A 21,560-nucleotide genomic window follows, 5' to 3' on the forward strand; every position below is an offset into this window, starting at 1 on the left:
ATATATATCAAGTCAGCATAAGAAAGGTGGAAAGCATGGTTTCTGGGAAAAATACAAATGTACAATGCCTTAAAATAGAATGTGAGCCATAAAATGTCCATACAAATGCATGTGGGAAGCTACAGACACCAAGTTGGGAAACACTAGAATTTATCTTGCTTCCAATATTTACCTGTGATGTATTATGTTTATCATGTCTCACGCTTAGGCATTCAAATTTCTGAAATGCTAGACATGCTAAAAAGAAATCATTTTTAAGAGTTTTTTCCTGAGATGGTATTGTGGAGAGTATGTGAATTGGTAAGCAATCTCTGCACTACATGTTCTTGTTCACCAAATTTATTGTTGAACATTCAGAATATCAGATTATGACAGATTAAAAAAGAAAGCACCAAAAATTGCTACACATTAATACCTGAGCAGAGACTGAAGGCAAATATTCATCTATTAAACCCTACACCATAATGTTGAAACACAGATAAAAACATTCACAACACTCTACAGAGTACAATAAATAGCACTTTTTGTGAATTACAACCAGTTAAATGTAATAATGTTAATTATACCATACAAAAAATACACAGAAAATTACACATAAGTGTATTCAGTACACCACACATTGTACAAAGTACCAGACAAGATCATGCAGGTTTAAATGGAAAGATCTGTAAGGTGACAATCATTTTTCAGTATACACTATAGGACAAGTTCTTTTGCACTGTTAAGCATTATTATATGCACTGCATTTTGTGAATGAGAACAAAATGATAAATTTGCAAATAAATGCTTATTGAGTCTATCTCAGCATAACACATAGTTTGTCCTCTATAAACTTTTAACTGTAATATAAAAGCTGATGCAGATTGACAGCCATGTATTTCATTATATACCCTTGCCCAAACTACTTCCACCTCAATCTGACCATACTTTAAGGAAAGACACGTTTTCTTTCAACATATTTTTAGAGAAACCTATATTTTTAACTTTGGGGGGAGGTAGTGAAGATGAAATGGGAAGAAAGAAATGTGTTGAGTTTATGTTCAAAGTTGACATTGAAAAATATACAACAAATTCTGAATATACAGAGATGTGGGCATCTTTTAGCAGAGACCACGAATGTCCTATGAATGAAATGATTTGTTTTAACAGAAATTATATCCATTATTTTAAATAAGCAGAGTAAAAATGCAAGTCCTTACATTTAAAAAAAACCCCAAAACTGGAGCCAGTTCTCTCTTGACACCTAAAAAATAATTAGGAAAGAAAAAGAGAAAATAATATTTTAAAATATACTACATGAATATGAGTTGATTTTATATCGAAAAATCATTATTGGGTAAACTAACTTCATATGATATATAAATACAAGCCTTAATAATCTGGGGAAAAACAAGTGCAGGTCTTACGGAAGAATTTGTGTCTTTGATTATTAATTATAAAGACAAAAAATTACATTTGAAGATTAATTTTCACATGTGTAATAAGTTCAGAACAGAAGTGCCACCACCTTCTCCTAAAATAAATTTATTTTCAGAAATTTTAGCCAAACTTAATTTTCTACGTCTATGAGGTATAAGTCATTTTTAATTCGAATGTGAACTCTGGAAATTAAGGGAGGCCTCTAGAGCAATTGTTCCACAAATACTAAGGGAAATACCGGTCAACTTGCATTTCAAACTTTTACTTCACCAACCTCAAAGTAAAGGATTTGGGGCCAATTTGAGAAGACCACCCATAATAAAATATACAGTTATAAAATTGCAGGGCATTCCTTCATCATCTTAAGGCACAGTCTGTTTTATCCCAAATGACTACAAGTTCAAGGTCACAGTGTTTATATGCATTCAATTTTGGTCTGGTTTCTCATGGGTGCGTTGCTACATTTATAGTTAGTCATAAGTTCAAGAAACTGTAATACAATCACTTCAAAATAATATGTCATTTTTATATTTTTGAAAATGTAAATACATAATACAATTTCCTAATTTATATACACTAAAAATTGGAGTTATTTTTCTCTTCTACAGTGGAGGAAGAGAAGGTTATTTCTACTAATCTTCTAACAAATACATATTTGATTATGTAGAAAGCACGGTTATGTTAAATACAGGCATCTCCTACTTAGGATAAAATTATTCAACGCAAAAGACAAATTCATTCTAAGAAACAATGTTCACTGAATTTTTAGGTCTTGTACATTTGTATACCACCTTTTTACTAATATGATCCACAGTCCCCACCAGAGAACTGGATAAATTGTCACTAAATCAGGCCAAACATTTTAATATTTGGCTTTCCCTGCTACCTCTTTACTTCAAGGCTACTTATGCAAACTGCATCAACATTACTGGGCAGAGAATGGTAACACTTTAGCATTAACATCTTGATTGTTTTTAAAGATTTTTATTTATTTATTTTTTCCCCCCAAAGCCCCAGCAGACAGCTGTATGTCATAGCTGCACATCCCTCCAGTCGCTGCACATCCCTCCAGTCGCTGCACGTGGGATGCGGCCCCAGCATGGCCGGAGAAGTGGTGCGTCGGTGCGCGCCCAGGATCCGAACCTGGGCCGCCAGCAGCGGAGCGCACGCACTTAACGGCTAAGCCATGGGGCCAGCCCTTGATTGTTTTATAATATTTTCCTTTAAGATAAGCACTTGAAAATGCTCACTTCATTGTACTATGTTAGGTTCTAGTGGATAATTTTCCCGTGAAACATGTGACTGTAAAAAGAGACTGAACGGAGACACATACCAAAAAAAGAAATTCCACAGTAAACTTTCTATTACATAAATGAGACACCTGTATTAAAAATGATCTGAGCGGGGGCTGGCCCAGTGGCCTAGCAGTTAAGTGCGCGCACTCCACTGCGGTGGCCTGGGGTTCACAGGTTCGGGTCCCAGCCGCGCACCAACGCACCACTTGTCAAGCCCTGCAGTGGCGGCATCCCATATAAAGTGGAGGAAGATGGGCATACATGTTAGCCCAGGGCTGGTCTTCCTCAGCAAAAAAAAAAAAAAAAAAAAAGATCTGAGCAACAAAATTTAAAGTTTTACATCAAAGAACGAATCTGAAGCAGGATTACTTCAAATGACTACTTCAATTAATCACTGAAAGATCATTATTGGGTAAATTAACTTTTACTCAATACAGTCAGAGAACATTATTCCAGAAATCAGACAAAACAGAATACACTATGCCACAAGCTTTATATATTTTCAAAGAAAAATTAGGGCACTGAATATAAGTTTTGATGATTTACATATTTAATATAAGTCCTAGATGAAAAATACTGAAAAGATTATTTTTGCTTTAATCCCAATATGCTAAGAAAAGTTCATTGGCACAAATATCTGGAGGTATTTTACAGTTTCATTTAGCTTTGGTGGCCAAGTGTGTTTTGCTAACCATATGAATACAGTTATATTTTCCAATGTAGAGTTTTTTTTTTTTTTTTAAAGATTTTATTTATTCATTTTTTTCCCCCCAAAGCCGCAGTAGATAGTTGTATGTCATAGGTTCACATCCTTCTAGTTGCTGTACGTGGGACTCGGCCTCGCGTTAGACGGAGAAGTGGTGCCTCGGGGCGCGCCCGGGATCCGAACCCGGGCCGCCAGCATCAGAGCGCGCGCACTTAACCGCCAAGCCACAGAGCCGGCCCCAATGTAGAGTTTTATGCTTAAAAAAAACTCAAATGTGTCTTTTTTTCCTAAAAAAGGGATGTAAAAAGTCCAATATGAAACAAGTGAAACATGAAATACAAAATATGTCTATCTTTTAGGCTTTTGAACAGTTAATAGTTCTATGCTTTGTCTATAAATCTTACTGGTAACATTTCTACTATATAAATACTAAAAACCAAAATAACATTAAAAAAACAGCATATGAACTTTACAAAAATGGTATTTTAGACTTCCTCAACTAAGACTAGGATTCAAATATGCAAACAAATTTACACTAACAAAGCAAAATATATCAACAGTTTTTCATAAGTGTTCAAACTTACAATGTACAGAATAAGTACAGAATAATTCTGACTCATACATATCAAGTCCTATACAAAGTCATCAGAAATTAACTGGTTACTTGGTATTTCAAAACGCAGATATTTTTGGCAGCATAACATGCCAAACACTCTTAGAAAGTACTGTACTTGATTTAAAAATTGTCAGCTACAGACAATGAAATCAAGATGTAGCTTAGAATATCAGCTAACTTTTGAAACTTATGTTCTCCATTCAGGTGTACTTTTACATTTATACTATTAATGAAATAACAGTTAGTCTATTCTCACTATTTCTAAATTTTATTCTGTTCTTAAAACTGAGTTATTAATATACAAAATTCAGTCATCTGTATTCATAATATAATTTATCAAAAAAAGTGAATTCTTGAGCATTTACAGTACACATATTTGGATTTGGATTACCGACCTGACTTTTCTTTCCTATCATCCTTATTAAAAGCAAAGAACGCAAGTAGCCTCACAGACTTTCTATTTCCTCAGGCTGTTAAAAGCTATTGTGAAAGAATACACGAGTAATAAGTATAAATAAAACTCCCTTCCAGAACTTGAAATATTGTCTTTTGTTCAAAAAGACTGGGATAAAATTTCAGCTCCCAATCATCTTACTATTTTGTAAAAGTATCTTCTACCTTTACTTTATGTGGCAAGGAAGTTTTCTGCCCGGGTCTAATTTCATAACACAAAGATACTTTTATCGTTTCCTTTACCCCAGGGAGTGCCACGCTCTCCAAATAACTTCATAAGGTATCTTGTTTCCTCTGATATATAAGTTTAGATATATAACACTGAGAAAACAAAAAGCGATGATGAAAAATAATCAACAAATGCCTCGTCATAGAAGGCCCCAACACATTTTTTAAATTTTTCCCAACTGATTTTAATAACAAGTTACTAAAATTGCAAATGCAGCACTGTCAAGTTTTTCATTAAACCTCACAGTAAAACAAGATATTACACTAATTTAGACTTAATGCCTAAGATGAAAATACAGGCCAGTTGAATTATCTGGGATTCAGGAATCAACAGCCATAGTTTATCTCATAATCTTTGTGTTTCCCCCATTTTCCCCAGAGCTTTCAAGAACTAAACTGAAAATTGAGTTTTCCCTCCTTTTATTTCCCTTGACCACCTTCTGTAAGAGGTACTAATGAGCCCTGAGGTGAAATGAACACACTAGACTATAAAGGAAAAGAAAAGTACAGGAACTAGATTATGAACAAATCAGATAATCTCCCTCATATAAGGATGAGTGTGTGGAAATGTGCACCATCTGCATGAGTGACAGGATCATCAACAACAAACATTTACTAGGCCTACTACAGTTCTTTATTTCTTTTTCCTTACTGTATAATCATGTAGACATCATAGCGTAGTTCAATCAAGTACTCCATTATATACATGTGAATTTATCTGACCAAAATAAAAAATTAATCAACACATGATCAATATATATTGAAGAGATTCAAAATCAATGTTAACCAGGCACAAATGGTTTTTTTAGGACTACTGTTTTAAATATTTTCATTCTGGTGACAACCAAGAAAAGAGTTAGCAGAACCTGTTTAACTTCTGGCACGAAAAAGATTCAGAAAAATGAGTATTAATGATTTCTATCATATTATCAGTTTCAAATTATAACAGTAGTAACTCCAGAGGTGGCTTCAGAAACACTGAAAGTACTATTTCTCCTGCTCAGCCTATATTTGATCTCGTTACCAACAATAAGGTCCAGAAGTAATTTGTGTAAGCACAAAACTTACTCAAAACTCAACAAATTCTAAATAAAAATGTAACAGTAGAGCTCAGAAGTTTGCTGAATTAGACAATCTCTAACTACCAATAAAAATTTCATTTTTAGTAACATTGCTAATAAACCTGTGCTGTTTTACCAGCTAATAATGTAGATGGTAAGCATGACAGAAACAATGTGTAATTTAAACACTAAAGGACTTTTCTCAAGTGATAGAAACATCAGTTTCGCTAATCTTCAGACAGACCCTCATTTCTCATCTCTGGTGTTTATTGAGGTTTAAAGTGCATCAGGACTTGATGAAGACCCTGTCACAATGTAAGTATACATATATGTCTGTATATATCTATATGCATATAGTGGCTAAAGACTCAACCTAATGTCTTTAAAATGTTTAATAAGAATACTTTTTATAGTTCTAAAATGAAATATTTTGTTGGAATAAATAAGACTGTAGGACTTGATAACTACACTCATGAAAATATAGAATTAGTGTGCCTAGTCTGCTGCTTTAAAAAGCTAATGTACTACTCACAAATGAGAAATTCAAGCTTGTTACATTTTATTCATGAGCAGTACTGACTAAACCAGGAGACTTTAGATAACATAAACACAACGATTATGGCCAACAACAGAAGATCCAAATTGATGCATTTTCTAAAGTTCTTTCTGTATATGGACCTAAGTTCAAATTCAGAAACACTTAAATGACACATTTAACCTATAACTTGAAATACAACTATAATATCTGTGAAAAAACAAAAGATACCATATGTATAAAAGTTGTTTATAAGTATATGCATAGCTAAACACAGGCAGGTGCATCCTTATTTAAATACATATGTGATATGCCATGGGATAAGTGTATAATCTAATAAATTCTCTTTCCTTTCCGGTACTAAACACACAATCACTTGGTATTTTATCCCTTTTGCTACTTCCCTCAAACAAACAAGAGCCTGGTACATCTGCCATGTCTACTATGAGGCTACCACTTTCCTTTAATGTCTCAGTAAGTGAAAATACGAATACTGAACAACAGGAAGGAAGCTGGGACAGACGACAATGGAATCAAACAAACTTAGAACCCTCAGAGATAACAGCAAGACCCTCTTCAGCTGATGCCAAAACAGCAAGGACTTGAGGAACGACTGAGAAGAGAAGTGGGGTAATCCTCTACAGGCAGTAATAGCTGAGAGGTTGTAACGGGATCCAGATGCAATGGCAGACAAAACAAACCTGGTACTCTAGGACATCCCTGGGCACTAACCAGGATACAAGTTTACAGGTGCAAATGTAGAATTACTGGGACTTACAGACTTTTCTTGAGAGGTTTTGGGTATTTACAGCATACACATCTAAAGGAAGGACTCCATGAGCCAGGTATACCTCAGCCTGAGTTTATTCCATCTTAAGGCAAAGATGCCTAGCTCCATTACCTACTTCCTACTCTTTTGCAACTAAAAGTGGGCTGAAATCTCAAATGAAATAGAAACATTACTCTCATCTGTCCAACAGTAATCACCATGGCAAATTAAGATTCCACTGTTAAACCTAGTGGCTAAAGCCTCCAATTTATTCAGGTATATTGTTTGTACTTATGCTATTAATGGGGTAACAGTCTGTCTACTGTTTTCCATTAATAGTATAATTTTATACATCAAATGTGGTATTGTACTTGATCATGCTGATTTATTTTCCACAGTAGACAAAAATTGTGCACATCTAGAGTTTTTTCTGACCACTAGAATTTCGTTAACAATTCATCATGACCTGAGGCACTTTTGGCAACCACTGGGTCAATGAATTAAATAAAATGATACAGACTGAACAAATGAACTGCTCAATGCCAGTAAGTAAATATCTATGAGAATTTTCTTTAAATTTAACAATAGATCTTTTTAATAGTCTCCTGATAGTCACCAAGGACAAAATAAGATTTATATTTGAAAAGGAACAAGAAAATTTCATAAAGTTTTGAATTTGAATTGTGTTTCCATCCATCAATCTTGTACTGGTTACCAAGAAAACATGTCTCCTTAGAATTAAAAGTTATATTTTCACAGATGCAAGAAAACAAAAGATCTACCTTGTTCACTGTGGCTGCCAAAAACTGACCAAAGACTCTTTGTGGCTATTGCATTTTTGAGAAACGAAACAGTTGTGAATTTCATCAATCTTTTAAGACTTATTTCTCAATATGTATACTGTAGCAAATACAAAGTAACCTACTTTTCAGAAGAAAGTTTGATGAATGAGCAGAAAGCTTGAGGTGAAATTACAAGCAATGCTACATTTACAGAGTATTTAGGAGAAGATCCCTGGTATGGCCAATTAAGCAGACTAGCGATATGCAGAGGAGTCCTCAAACACAGGGGCCACTGTATCCTTTTACTAAATTTTCAAAAATGACTTGTACACAGATGCCACACTACAAAACAAAACCATGCTTCAACTACTTTCCTCAAGCATTACAAAACTAATTTCCTATTTTCAATATTGTAAAAATAGACTTGTCTTCTCCAAAGGATCTTGCTGTCCACATTGATGGATCTGTGTGTTCCCTCTTATTACTGGCCCTAAAGGCATAAATCATCTTTGTCATTCCTTAAATCCAATCTTACATAAAGTTGCATAACGCATGGAGTAATAGAGGAATGAAGACAAAGCATGGAACCCTGTATAAGTGTGCTGACCCAAAAGCAATCACACCAACAGCCAGAGGAAGTGGAAATTGTGAAGTAGTCTTCAACAATTTACTGTAAAGAGACAGAGAAGTATACATTATCATGTAATCTACATTGTGAGCAAAAATAGAATATGTCTATCTTTTATACCATTTTGAGAAAGTGTTCTAAGTGATTTTAGATGAAATAATTTTTTATATACTGAACTTAACTGTTCATAATTTTGAAAAAGATCAATACAAGTCATATTTCGGCTAGAAAAGAGAAAAAAATTTCTACTAAGCAAATAATCAGTTTTGTTTAGTTTTTTAAATTTTAACAACAGAAATATACTAGTTGGACTCTTATTCAGCAATTCTACCTCTAGAAATTGATCCTAACAAAAAAAAATCAATAATGTTTACTAAGACATAGATACAGAAATATTTATTTCAACTCTATTTATAATAGCAAAAAAAACACCTCAACCAAATAAAAAAGGAACCATCCTTAATTCCTAACAGGACCCTAAAGATAAGATGTGAAATATTTTTAAAAGAAATATTTTTAAAAGAAAAATACTATCAGGAAAGACTACTCTGAAAACAGAGAAACTGAGGGGTTAAGAAATTTGCCTAAGGACACAGAGCCTTAAATTTAAACCCAGGTCTGCCGGATTCTGGAATATCTGCACTATCTGCCAGAATCAACCAGAAAGTCTTCCAGAGCAAACAACCAGTCAATGAAAAGTCAAGTTTTATTATGGAGAATTTTAAACGTATACATAAGTAGACTAGGAGTACAACGAATCTTATGTACCCACCACCCAGCTTCAAAAATTATCAAGTCATGGCCAATCTTACTTCACCTATATTCCTATCCACTTCCACGCCTCCTGTACTTTTTGGAAGCAAATCTTAGACATCGTATCTTTTAAGGGTTAACATTTTAAAGAAAAAAATCATTATTATATCCTAACAAGTAAAATCCATCAGTCAGAAAACAAGTATAATGCACTTCCATATAAACTGTATTTGCATATAAACCATAATTATTATGGCTTTACCTTTAGGGATAGTCAAAGTAATTAGAAATAAAGAGCATGTTCCAGACATAAAAGAAAGGGTGACAAAGAGATAGATGTGAGAAAAAGAAAGATTAAACTACTATACCTTGATTTTATTGAAACAGTGTAAGTATTTCCAAGAATTGCCATAGTTGGAATAAGGATAAATGCCAGAGGTTTACATGGATCAGGATTAAGTTTAAAGTAATACCTATTTCAAAAAGAAAAAAATAAAACCTAAATCAACAAAGCACACCTGATCATTCTAAATTATCAGAATCAAATAAATTTCAAAACATTCCAGTAGCAATATGGATACGAGAGATCCCTAAACAGCTTATGAAATCTCTGATAAAGAATCTTTGCTCTACATCACCTTTATACCCAAGGTTTTATATGGAGAATTGTGTTCGGAAACTACGAAAGAAAATGAAAATACCCAATATGGAAGCACTTCTTTTTTATAATAGGTATATAAAAGGTCATATATAAATAATGCTTTTATAAAACAAATTATTTTAAATACATTAAGGCTGCTGTATTTAAAAAAGATGAAAAAATGAAGGTTTATATAAAGTAACTGTCCCTTATCTTTTTTAAACCCAAATTCTCATCTCTTGAATTTACTGACAGTGAGACATCTATAGCTTTTCAGAACTATAAATTTGTGCTCCTCAAGTACTTTTCTACACAAACCTGTGAACAAAAATCTGGATCTTGACTAAAATGAGGGGGACAAGGGAAGGATATTAACATCTGATAACCTGTGATTTAATTTATCAAGCTTATTTTGGTTCTGCTGACTTAAAAAAATACTTCCAGGCGCCAGCCCGGTGGTGCAAGTGGTTAGGTGCGTGCACTCCGCTGCGGCGGCCTGGGCTTCGCTGGTTTGGATCCCGGGTGCGCACCAATGCACCGCTTGTCGGGCCATGCTGTGGCAGCGTCCCATATAAAGTGAAGGAAGATGGGCATGGATGTTAGCCCAGGGCCAGTCTTCCTCAGCAAAAAAATAAAATAAAAATAATAAAAAGAGGAAGATTGGCAGATGTTAGCACAGGGCTGATCTTCCTCACACACACAAAAAACATACTTCCAGTATTTAGATAATCTGAAAGTTTTATATCATTTCTGAAAACTACATTGAATAGGGGTTCAACTATGACTTGAATAAGGGCTTATTATTTTTTTTTTTAGTAATTTACCAATAATTAAATACTCCAGAAACCATCTTGGAGGGCATTTTAGGCTCTCATTTAACTTAAGACACCTATCAGATAGCATAGCAAATTACAGTTTTCAGTAGTAAAACAGCTGATCATTTACTTTAGTATAGGACACATTAGAAGAGTATACACTTCCTTCATTATTTCTAATATTTTTAAATGTAAGCATTTTTCTTTGCCCCAAATTTAAGAAAACATAAAATCAATCATGAATTAAAAAATACATAAAGTACTAGTATTATGAATATCTTAAGTCAACAAAATAAACCACATTTTTACATATTTCCTGACTCAAAAAAGGTTAAAGGTAAAATAAATAAAATACAATTCTCTCTTTTTGGGGCAGATTTTGGGGAAGTTTATATTCCCAAAGTTTATATTCTCATGGTAGGGGAGAAAATGTGAATGGATTGAAAATAAATTTCAGGTGATACATAGCTTCCTGTTCTTGAGGAAGTTTTATGGACTATTAGGAATCTAGCAAGTCTCTACTTTCAGATATTTATGTTTGAACCACATAGATCACAATTATATAAATAAAACGCACCTAAGATTCTTTAACCAATAAATTAAAGATGGCATGCTGAGTAATACAATCCACGTTAATAAGTTAATCACAGTACTATGCATGCGAAGACTGTCTTCAGCATCACTGACAGATAAACGAAGATGGTGTACTGCAGAGTCTTTATGGTGATTGGATTTTTTTTCACTTCTTCTAGAGTGTTTGGGATTCTATAAAGCAATAAAGTAAAAATATCAAGATACTAAGTAAAATTTAAGTTTATTATTTTATTTAAAATCACACTCAATTACTTAGCTAAATAAATACATCTTCCCCTTACCAAATTTATATAAAATACTGAAATTATGTTGTTTAAAAGTACTTTAAAGTGGTTATCAGTTATAATACTTTTATTCCTTTGACTTGCTATTTCCACTGCTGAGAATATATCTTCTAAGCAATTACTCAAAATAAAATTTAAAAGATAATTTGTAATAATAAAAACATAAGTACTAACAAAGATCAAGTTAGACAATCTAAGTCCATTTTAATATTCATTAGGTTCACTTTTCTTAAAGTTACTTAAATTCATAATACCTTCTCAATACTGTAAAATTCTAACTCTTTTAAAAAAATGAACTTTCATATTTCCCATGTTCTTTCATATTAAAGTGACGTAGAGTTTTGAAAATAAAACTTACCACAGTCTGGCTATTTTTAAAAGAAGTTAGGCTGGCTTGCAGATGAACAATCTAGGAAAAAGAAATGACTATTTAATTTTCCTTTTATTTTTAAACAAAAAACATAATCATTTTTATTAAAATTGAGCAGCACTGTAATCTGGAATTTAAAAAAATCTAAACAACTAAAAATCCATTTAAACATTTAAAAACATTCTTTTACAAAAAATATACTATAACTACACATGCTTGCTATCCTGAATTAGAAAATAAATAAATAAAATAATACAAATTTCAAGAGTATGTTAGGGCCAGGATATATTGTTATATCTTCTACATTCTGTGAGCCTAGGTTTGAATGAAGCTTTGCTATATCAACTTAAAGTGTCTTGTATGAGTCAAAAATCTGATTATATTCAGTAAAAAGTTTCACATGCTTTATATATTCTATTATATAATATATATAATATATTTATATTACAGATTTGACATACCTTAAACACATAGTAAAGATAAGTAAGAAGTATGGCAAATGCTCCACAAGTTGTCCAACTAACTATGATCAAAACAATTGTCAAAAAGGGCAAGTCTGGTGATATCATCTTGATATCTTTAGGAAGTTCAGAGGGCCTGGAATAATAAGAATAAAGCTTTTAAAAGTATATTAAGTTATTTATACAGTCTCATATAAGAACCATACAATACTCTGCCAGCCTCCCCTGCATATTAATATGCAAGTATTATAAGGTAAACAGTAAGTTATTTTTTAATAAAGGCAAGGGGTGACACACATTTGCCAGTTCTGTAATACACTGCGATAGCTCCTCTTCCATTTAGATAGACTATGGCCGATATGTGTACTAAGGAAAAAAAAACATTGCTAAAAATAATCATTAATTACAGGCCCTGTGCCATACATTTCCGATCTTGATAGAAGAGGACCAGCTTTCTATTTCTTAAAGTCTCAGATCACTCAGGCGTGTGATGGTGTTAGTGTCAGAAACACCTCAGAAGGGTGGAGGGAGAAGCACCACACCATGATCCTCTCTGTGACAGGAAATCACGTAACAGGTCTGGTGAGGGGGAGTGGCAATGGAAACCAGATCAGTGGTTTACCAGTAACTTCAAACTGTGTCTTGGGGCTGATAATAAAACTCTAGGCAATGTTTTTGGAGCTCTTATGTATTTCCTCTAATCTGATCCTAAATATCTTGATTGGAGTCTCTTGCCCTCAGGTTGGATTGAAAGTCAGCATATAAAAGCACTGCCAGAGAAATACTTCCTCCTTGGAAAGATTTACAACAGTGAAATTTAAAACTACTTGTGTAATCTGTCAAACTTTTTTGATTAACTCTTGAGCACTAAGGTCAAAATCAAATGTAGCATTTAACTTGCAATAAATATTTTTGACAAAGACATAACTTTGAACACTAACCCATGTTTTGCTAGTTATACATCTTTCCTTAGAAATTACAGTTTAGTGAAAGCAAATTAATTTTAAGGTTCCCTATCAGAATATAATTTTTTCTTATAGTCATTCATTCTTTACCTTTTCAAAGCTAGCCACAATGAAGAAAGGAGTCTCACAGATGTAGATGAGAGTAGGCCACCCCAGTAGGCAGTACATGTTCCAAATAGAAAGAGAATCAAGGACACAAGGGGAAAACACATACTCTGACTAGTTAAAAAGATGGCATCTAATTCTGGTAACAATAACACATCCCATATTTCTTTAAACCACTTATACCTGTGGATAAAAGAAAACATACAATAAAAGCAAAAAAAAAAAAAAATCAACAACTGACATTCAAGGATTTAATATTTGAAGTGCCTGACCATGCACTACAGTCCCCAAAGTTCCATGATACAGTACTTAATTTATAATTATATTGAAAAAACAAATTTCAATTCTTTGTAGGGAACAAGTCATATATCTTCCAAGTGGGTCTACTGATCCTCAAGAATCTGAGTCCTGAGTCTCAGTGCAGCTTTATTGCTCTTTATTGATCCTTGTAACGAAATAAATGGTCTTTGTTAAAGTTAGAAAGCCAATGGCTAGTTGTAATGACAAAAGAAAACTAAGTAATGGTGCTTAATCAAAAAACAGAATGTGAATACATTAAGAATGGAATGTTAAGTAGGGTAGAGAGATCTAAAATACACTTTGTATGGGAAGTAAGAAAAAGTGATCTGAGGCACTGTTTCATCAGTATCCTATATTGGTTTGTGTTCCTGAATCTGGGATACTCAAAGATCATGGACCATATACATCCCCTTGCAAATGTTAAATGTATATTTACATTCTAAGTTTAGACTGATATATATATAAGTTCAATAATTACTTTTGAAATGGTTATACTATTGAAGTAAATGTTGATATCCTTTTAGGCCTTTACCTAAGAAAAAAATCCCACTTAAGAAAACAAGTCAATTGCGATATTTGTATGAAAATTTATATTCCAGTAAAGAATCCAACATAACGTTTTACATATAAAACAAAAAATCGTTCTCACAGATAACAAAACTTACCCCAACAGAAACTTAATCATAATTACAAAAGGATCAACTTTGTATGGTTTGGCTTCTTTATCCAACATAGTAGCATATTCTAAGCAATGACCTGGTGATTAAAAAAAAATCATATGTAGTAGAGAATTCACAGTAATGAAGTATGAGACATATTATATCCTGCATTGTCTGTAAGAGCAAAATATTTCATGTCAGAGAAAGCAAGGGTCTTCATTACTATCACAGAGACTCTCTTTGAAAGATTAAAAATTACTAGAATTCAATGGTTCTCATATAAGAATATACATTCAATGACTTATGAAATAAAAACAAAATCAGGAAGCCAAGGCTGGAGTTTTACTATTTGTATTTTCACAAAGCTCCACAGATGAATTTTTTAACAACTTTACTGAGATAAAATTCTCATACCACATAATTCATCTCTTTAAAGTGTATGCAATTCAGTGGTTTTTAGTACATTCACAGAGTTGTGCATTAATCACCACAGTCAGTCTTAGAACACTTTTATTACCCTCAAAAGAAACTGTTCCCCTTAACTGTCACCTTCAATGCCTCCCCATTCCTAGGCAACCACTAATCTACTTTCTATCATGACAGATTGGCCAATTCAGAACAGTTCATATAAATGGAATCATATAACATGTGGTCCCTTTGTAAATGACTTTGTTACTTAGCACCAATATTTACCCATGTTGTAGCATGTATCAGCACATTCTATTTATCCATTCATCAGTTGATGAACATTTTGGCTGTTTTCACTTTTTGGCTAACATGAATAGTGTTTCTGTGAACAACTGTGTACAAGTTTAGTGTGGATGTATGTTTTCATTTCTCTTGGGTCTCTAAGTGGAGTTGCTGAGTCATATTGTAACGCTGTTTAACCATCTGAGGAACTGCCAGACTGCTTTCCAAAGCAGCTGCACCATTTTACATTCCCACCAGTAGTGTACTAAGGTTCCAATTTCTCCACATTCTCATTAACACTCGTTATCATCTGTTTTATTATAGCCATTCTAGTCAGTATAATCCAGAGGTGATTTCTGATAAGCATCTTTGGTTCAGAACTACAACTTTAATTGGTTTCAGATATAATCTCATACTTAAATTCTCTAGATTAACCAATATCATATAGCCGTGGGGTCTCTGTGGATTATCTAGATATAAATCCTATATGTTTGAGAATCAATTATAAAGCCACTTGAAACTAAGAGGAATGAGGTGTCTCTTTCAAACTTTCAAAAACCATATATTCAAGTATGGTTGATGTCATATTGCCAGAATAATCTCTTAATTCAAAGGTTGGATCTGGGCAGATCACACTGCATGTTACTTCCTTCTCCCTAGAATATAGGTTAAAATGAACACTAAAGGCAGATTTAAAATTGTAAAAAAGTCATAGAAAGGGAATGAGTAGCTGTGGAAGGATCTGGCAAGATGTAATGGTAGTGGGGATTTCTGGACTGCTTTTATATATTTTGGCCTGACTCTTTTCTTATCTTTTGCCTCCTTTGATTACTATCCATGCCAACAAGTGTGTGAGGGCCTTACAAAGTTTAGGCTCCTAGGAAACTCTTCTAATTGCTATACTCTAGGGAAGGTTTTGTTGAATGTACTATATATTCTACATTTGCCTCTCCAGACCCACTCTCCACTCTTTACTTTGCTCTGAATTCTGGGAGGCTTTTTTTTTTGGTGAGGGAGATTGGCCCTTATCTAATACCTGTTGCCAATCTTCCTCTTTTTGCTCAGGAAGATTAGCCCCGAGCTAACATCCATACCCATCCTCCTCTATTTTGTATGTGGGACGCCGCCACAGCACAGCTTGATGAGCGGTGCATAGGTCTGCACCTGGGATCCCAACCTGTGAACCCCAAGCCGCCGAAGCGGAGTATGCGAACTTAACCACTACACCACTGGGCTGGCCCCAATCTGGAAGGCTTTTATGAACTGGCTTCTAGTTGGATTCAGTGCATGAGAGGCAATGGCAGACAGCAGGGTGGGAGGAAATAAAGTTAGTGTATTTATTTCCCCACCTTCTTCCGTGAGCCACAGGTTGACAGTGGCTGCAGCATTCCTATATCCAAGGCTGCAGCTGCAATAATGCTGCCCTCCCCTACAGCTCTCTGGGTTTGCTCCCTCCCTTGCCCTGGTACCTAGGAGTATCAGATGGTTCTGCTGCTAATCTGGTACTTTATCATTTCTTATTGGTTTTCCCTAAACCTACACACACCTTTGAAATAGTCCCTTCATTAAACTCTCTCAATTATTCCATTCAGTGTACAAGAACCTAACTGATACAGATGGTACAGCCAAAATATTACATTATACTGGATGCCTACTACCTGCTTAGCACTATGTTGGGCACTGGGAATAGAATGAACAAGATCCCCATTAATGAGCCTCTGCCTCTTAAGAGGTCCGCAGAATAGAGGGAAGAAACTTCAGGCACAAGGGTATAAAATGGAGAAAACAAGTAAGGAATTTTCTTGGGAATCTCCTAAAACTTAGAGAATCTCAAATCCCTGTAAACTTGAGGGACGGGTTGTGATTCTTCAAGAAATTGATGTGTCTTTTTAGCCACATGTAGGATGAAAAAGTAGTAATGAAGCACTGAGTAGGGAATGAAGGGAGGGAGGAACAGAAGCATTCTTACCTGTTGAGAAAAGAGAGTATAATTGTCCTCCATAAGCAAGAAGGATACTAGATATAACGTAAGCAGGAAGAGCTCCACCATGAAATCTAACTACCTAGAAAACAGGCAAATCGATGGGCAACTTGTGAATATTCCTGTTAATGAAATAAATGTACTTTCACATGAAATAAAAACATCAGTCTTCACTTTATACCTTTCCAGACATGGCCACAAAGATACCTCCAGTCATGGGTATCAAAACTCTAAGTGAAATAAATGCTAAGGATACATAGCTTATTAGAAACATGTTATCTGAATGTTTCATCAAAGGCACATTAATGACAATATATGACTGTCTAGCACACGCTACTAATTTTTCTTACAAGGCATGTTTATGAGCATTTAATATGTCCCAGGCATGATACCAAACACCTCATATGCATTATCTCATGCTCTCCTCCCAAAAATCCTCTGAGATAGTTCTTATCCCTATTTCACTGATGAAGAAATCCAGGCACAGGGAGCCCAAGTAACTTGCACAATTAAAAACAATAGACAAGCAACTCACTTACTTGTTACGTCTCTATGTTCTCATCAGTAAAGTGGGAACAATAATAGTACTTATCTTATAGGTGGTCTTAAGGATTAAATATGTTCATTTGTGTAAAAGCATTTAGAATATTAACTTGAACACGATAAGCTATCAAAAAATATTAGCTGCTATTATTAGGCTTTTATGTGCTTCACTGTCTTTGAAAATCTTGTGGAATGGGATTTAACTCAGGGCCTAAATTCGTAACCATTATGTTACAGTGCCTCATGTCATTCTACCAGCTGATCCAATCTCTGTAAAAAAAACATACATATAACAAAAACAAAGCATTAAGTTCTTCTTTTAATGTTAAGTTTCAAAGGGAAATTTCCTCTTTTTTTTTTGGTGAGGAAGATTGGCCCTGAGCTAATATCTGTTACCAATCTTCCTCTATTTTGTATGTGGGTTACTGCCACAGCATGGCTGATGAGTGGTGTAGGTCTGCACCCATGAACCTGCGAACCCTGCGCCGCCGAAGCAGAGCACGCCAAATTTAACCACTAGGCCACGGGGCCGGCCCCCAGGAAATTTCCTTTTTAAAGCATGTTCTCCATTCCACAGAATTTTTTAGAAAATGTACAGACTTCCCTGGCAATCTGATGAAAGCTATGGAAACGCATGCTTACACGAAATGCTGCGTAAAATTTCAGGAAGTTCAAGGTCTCCCTGCAGCTCTTCTGTGAATTCCCAGGTTAAAATTGATTAGAAAGACTCAAAAAACTTATAGCCCATATTCATGATTTACAGTTTATAGCTTTGAGTGAAGGGAGAGGAGTTGAGAGAAAGGGAAAAGGTCATTTTACTACCTATTTCTAAATGATACTCATTGCCTGCTAATGACATGCTGGGGAATATATAGCATAGTTTAGTTATCAAGAGTATGGAAGGAAAGTTAAGCAGCATAGCAGGCTCAGAGTCAGACTCCTGGGTTTATTTAGACTACAGCTTTGCCTCTCACTAGCTCTGTGCCCTTGGGCAGGTTACTTTACCTCTCCTTCTCTCTGCCCTTATTGTAAAATGGAGATAAATTGCACTTACCTCACAGGGAGTTTGAGGTTTAATGTGGTTATTTGTGTAAAGTATTTGGAATAGTAACTGGCATAGGTAGGTGATCAGAAAATGTTACCGATTATTAACCTTTAATGTCCTTCACTGTCCTTAGAAATTTTGTAAGAGGTCCTACACAATCTTCTGAACAAAAATTTCTTTTTAATGACTGAGTGTCACTGTTCTGAGTAATAAGTATTATACTGGGCCACAGACACAGATCATATAAGATATGACTAAATCAATCATAAACTGACTTCCATGGGTCATATTCAAATTGCAGACACACTTCATTTGATTTAGTACTTGGCACAGTATTTCTTTACATTTTGAATTAGATGCAACATTGAAAAATTAAAAGATTTTACCTAAAAATCCAGATTTCCAGTTTCTCTTAAAATCTAAAGACTTGGGGGGCCAGCTTGGTGGCATAGCGGTTAAGTTTGCGCGCTCCGCTTCGGCGGCCTGGGGTTTGCAGGTTCGGATCTCGGGCACAGACCTATGCACCGCTTATCAAACCACGCTGTGGCGGTGTCCCATATAAAGTAGAGGAAGCTGGGCATGGATGTTAGCTCAGGGCCTATCTCCATCACCAAAAAAAAAAAAAAAAAACCCTAAAGACTTGGCAACACTGGACTTCATTCCCACATAGAAATGATTTACTACAGTTTATATAATTCTCTTGGGAAAGTAACTTCCAGTTGATTTTTTGCCCTCTCTTTCATAACAGTAAACTAAAGAATATGTAAATATATTTCCCTCTTTTCTTTTTCTGAAAACAGTATTAATTTTATGAAAAATATCTAATCAAAGGCTAAAGATTCTCCCAAGTGGTTTCTCTTTATTCCTCTTCCCAGTCTTCTTTGACTGAATCAGCAACACTGAAAATATGTATTATTTTTAAAAGATGAATGAGCATCTAACTTCAATTCATTCTCCTACTGTTCTTAAGCTAAATATTTAAACAAAAATGAAGAGCATCTTTTCATCTTTTTAATAATTTGAGAAGGACTTAACTCAATTACTACAAATTCTTTGACAAGTAAAAAAGTACCCACCTCTGATCCTGTTAACACCCACACATCCATTTTCATTTTTTAGACAAATTTCCATGTCTAAACAAGAATATTAGTCTGTCCTTTTTTGGTGTATATATAATTATGCTTGACTATAGAGTATCAAGCTAACTTGACTTTTCTTGTCAACAATCTGAATTAAGAGCCCCAGAGATGATGTGGATAAGAGAGTAGATTATATCCTCAGCCCATAACACTGTGCACAGTAACATCCCTTTTGGACATACTAAAAGTACAACAGCGTGAGTTCTTCCCCTATTTTCCAAGAGATAGTTTTTCTTAATAATTGGTTCCTTAAAATTTTAGAGTATTTATTATAATTACCTATGATACTATTTTCCAACTTATACTAACATTTAATCTTCTCTTCCTAATGCAGCACAAAATTTGTATACACTAACTTAGAATTTTCTAATGTTCACAAATTTAATAATAGTTACAATTTAGTTCTCACTAGGTTATTGTGAGGATTCAATGAGACAATGCATATAAAAAAATTTTCTAATTTAATTTTGGTTTGTGAGTTTTATTATAATTATAGAACTAAATGACTTAGATTAAAAAAAATTCTACTATGCCTGGACTGCAAAACACCACAGACTAAAAAATAAATAAAGTGAAACTAATAAAAGGCATAATAAAAATTTTAGTGAATTTTAAAACGACATAATTTCTCTGACCAATCATTATGTATTTACATCCAAGTTGTACAAGTCTGCAAATTATAATGATGTTGAATAATATAATATAGTAGTTCTACTAGTTAATAAATTATTTTTCTAACACTATTTGTCTATGAATTATAGAAAGATAACCCCCAAATGAATTTAAATTATTTCAACATGTTTATTTTTATCTTTTACAAACTGAGCATATACAACACAAAAAGTTCTTCAAAAATGTTCATTCGTATGTCAGAGCCTACAGATTTTATTGGACTGTGAATTATAGGATAGTACAAGTGACATGAAATCTTAACATGACATTCATTTAGCCAAAAATATTAATTTGTTGGGAATCAGAATCAGTTCTCATTTCTAGTAAGTATCAAACATTAAAGCATCACTTTAAAGCTAGAGGTGGCCAACCATGGCCTGTGTGTCAAAAATGGTTTCTAGATTTTATTAAAGTGGAAGAAAGAAGGAAAAACGAGAAAGAAGCGGCAGCTAGAGACCATATGTGGTCTGCTAAAATATTTATTATCCGGCCCTTTACAGAAAAAGTTTGCAACCTCTGCCTTACAGTATCTATTCACAAGGCAATAAATAATCAACCAGGAGTCTCTCTTACCTGTCCGAGTATTTGTGAAAAGGAAGTCTTAACCGTCACCTAGTTTAAAATAATCATTAAAAAAAAGGTTATTTTCCCTAAACTCCTCTAGTTCACATTTTATTAAATTGAGCACTTCTGCATATCTCTAAGCAATAATCATTAATTTTTTTTATAATGATAAACCTAAAGGCACTCAAGATCTTAAAAGAATCCTCTGAACCACCAACATTTAATCTCTATCACGTGTATCTTTACTGTTCAGTGTATTTTCCAGTGTCCTAATTCTTTGACAATTGGATGAATGCTGTGGTACATGTGGTAAACTTTTACTAACTAAAATATTTAATTAACCAGAATATCTTATTACCAGATCACGCAAGCTAAAGGAATTTATTGAATGATTGAGTCCAGAACCTATATATATGTTTGCTGAAAACTTAAGCACAAAGTAATCAACCTACTATATAACCAGAACTTTAAAATCTCATACCTACAAT

General features: G+C 34.1%; 1 protein-coding gene across 8 annotated transcripts in view; it reads right to left on the reverse strand.

Annotated features, from left to right (window-relative positions):
* Positions 1–323: 323 nt before the first annotated feature.
* Positions 324–21,560, reverse strand: part of PGAP1 (post-GPI attachment to proteins inositol deacylase 1) — a 69,179-nt gene continuing 47,942 nt past the window's right edge. For 4 of the 8 annotated variants that reach the window (XM_087435538.1, XM_087435541.1, XM_087435536.1 and 1 more), the window contains 10 exons: positions 21,082–21,120; positions 17,098–17,191; positions 14,445–14,535; positions 13,465–13,662; positions 12,410–12,545; positions 11,937–11,987; positions 11,278–11,465; positions 9,614–9,718; positions 8,472–8,534; positions 324–1,243 (listed from right to left, as the gene is read on the reverse strand). In XM_087435538.1, the coding sequence (XP_087291664.1) occupies positions 1,162–1,243; positions 8,472–8,534; positions 9,614–9,718; positions 11,278–11,465; positions 11,937–11,987; positions 12,410–12,545; positions 13,465–13,662; positions 14,445–14,535; positions 17,098–17,191; positions 21,082–21,120 (1,047 nt within the window). In that variant the 3' untranslated portion in view covers positions 324–1,161. Of the gene's footprint in view, positions 1,244–1,280; positions 8,535–9,613; positions 9,719–11,277; positions 11,466–11,936; positions 11,988–12,409; positions 12,546–13,464; positions 13,663–14,444; positions 14,536–17,097; positions 17,192–21,081; positions 21,121–21,560 lie in introns of those variants that run through there. The other 4 variants (XM_087435537.1, XM_004426756.3, XM_087435542.1 and 1 more) reach the window with 3 other exon arrangements.

Source organism: Ceratotherium simum, chromosome 9 (genome assembly GCF_057802395.1).
Source record: "Ceratotherium simum simum isolate JZ-2026a chromosome 9, ASM5780239v1, whole genome shotgun sequence".
NCBI lineage: Eukaryota > Metazoa > Chordata > Mammalia > Perissodactyla > Rhinocerotidae > Ceratotherium > Ceratotherium simum.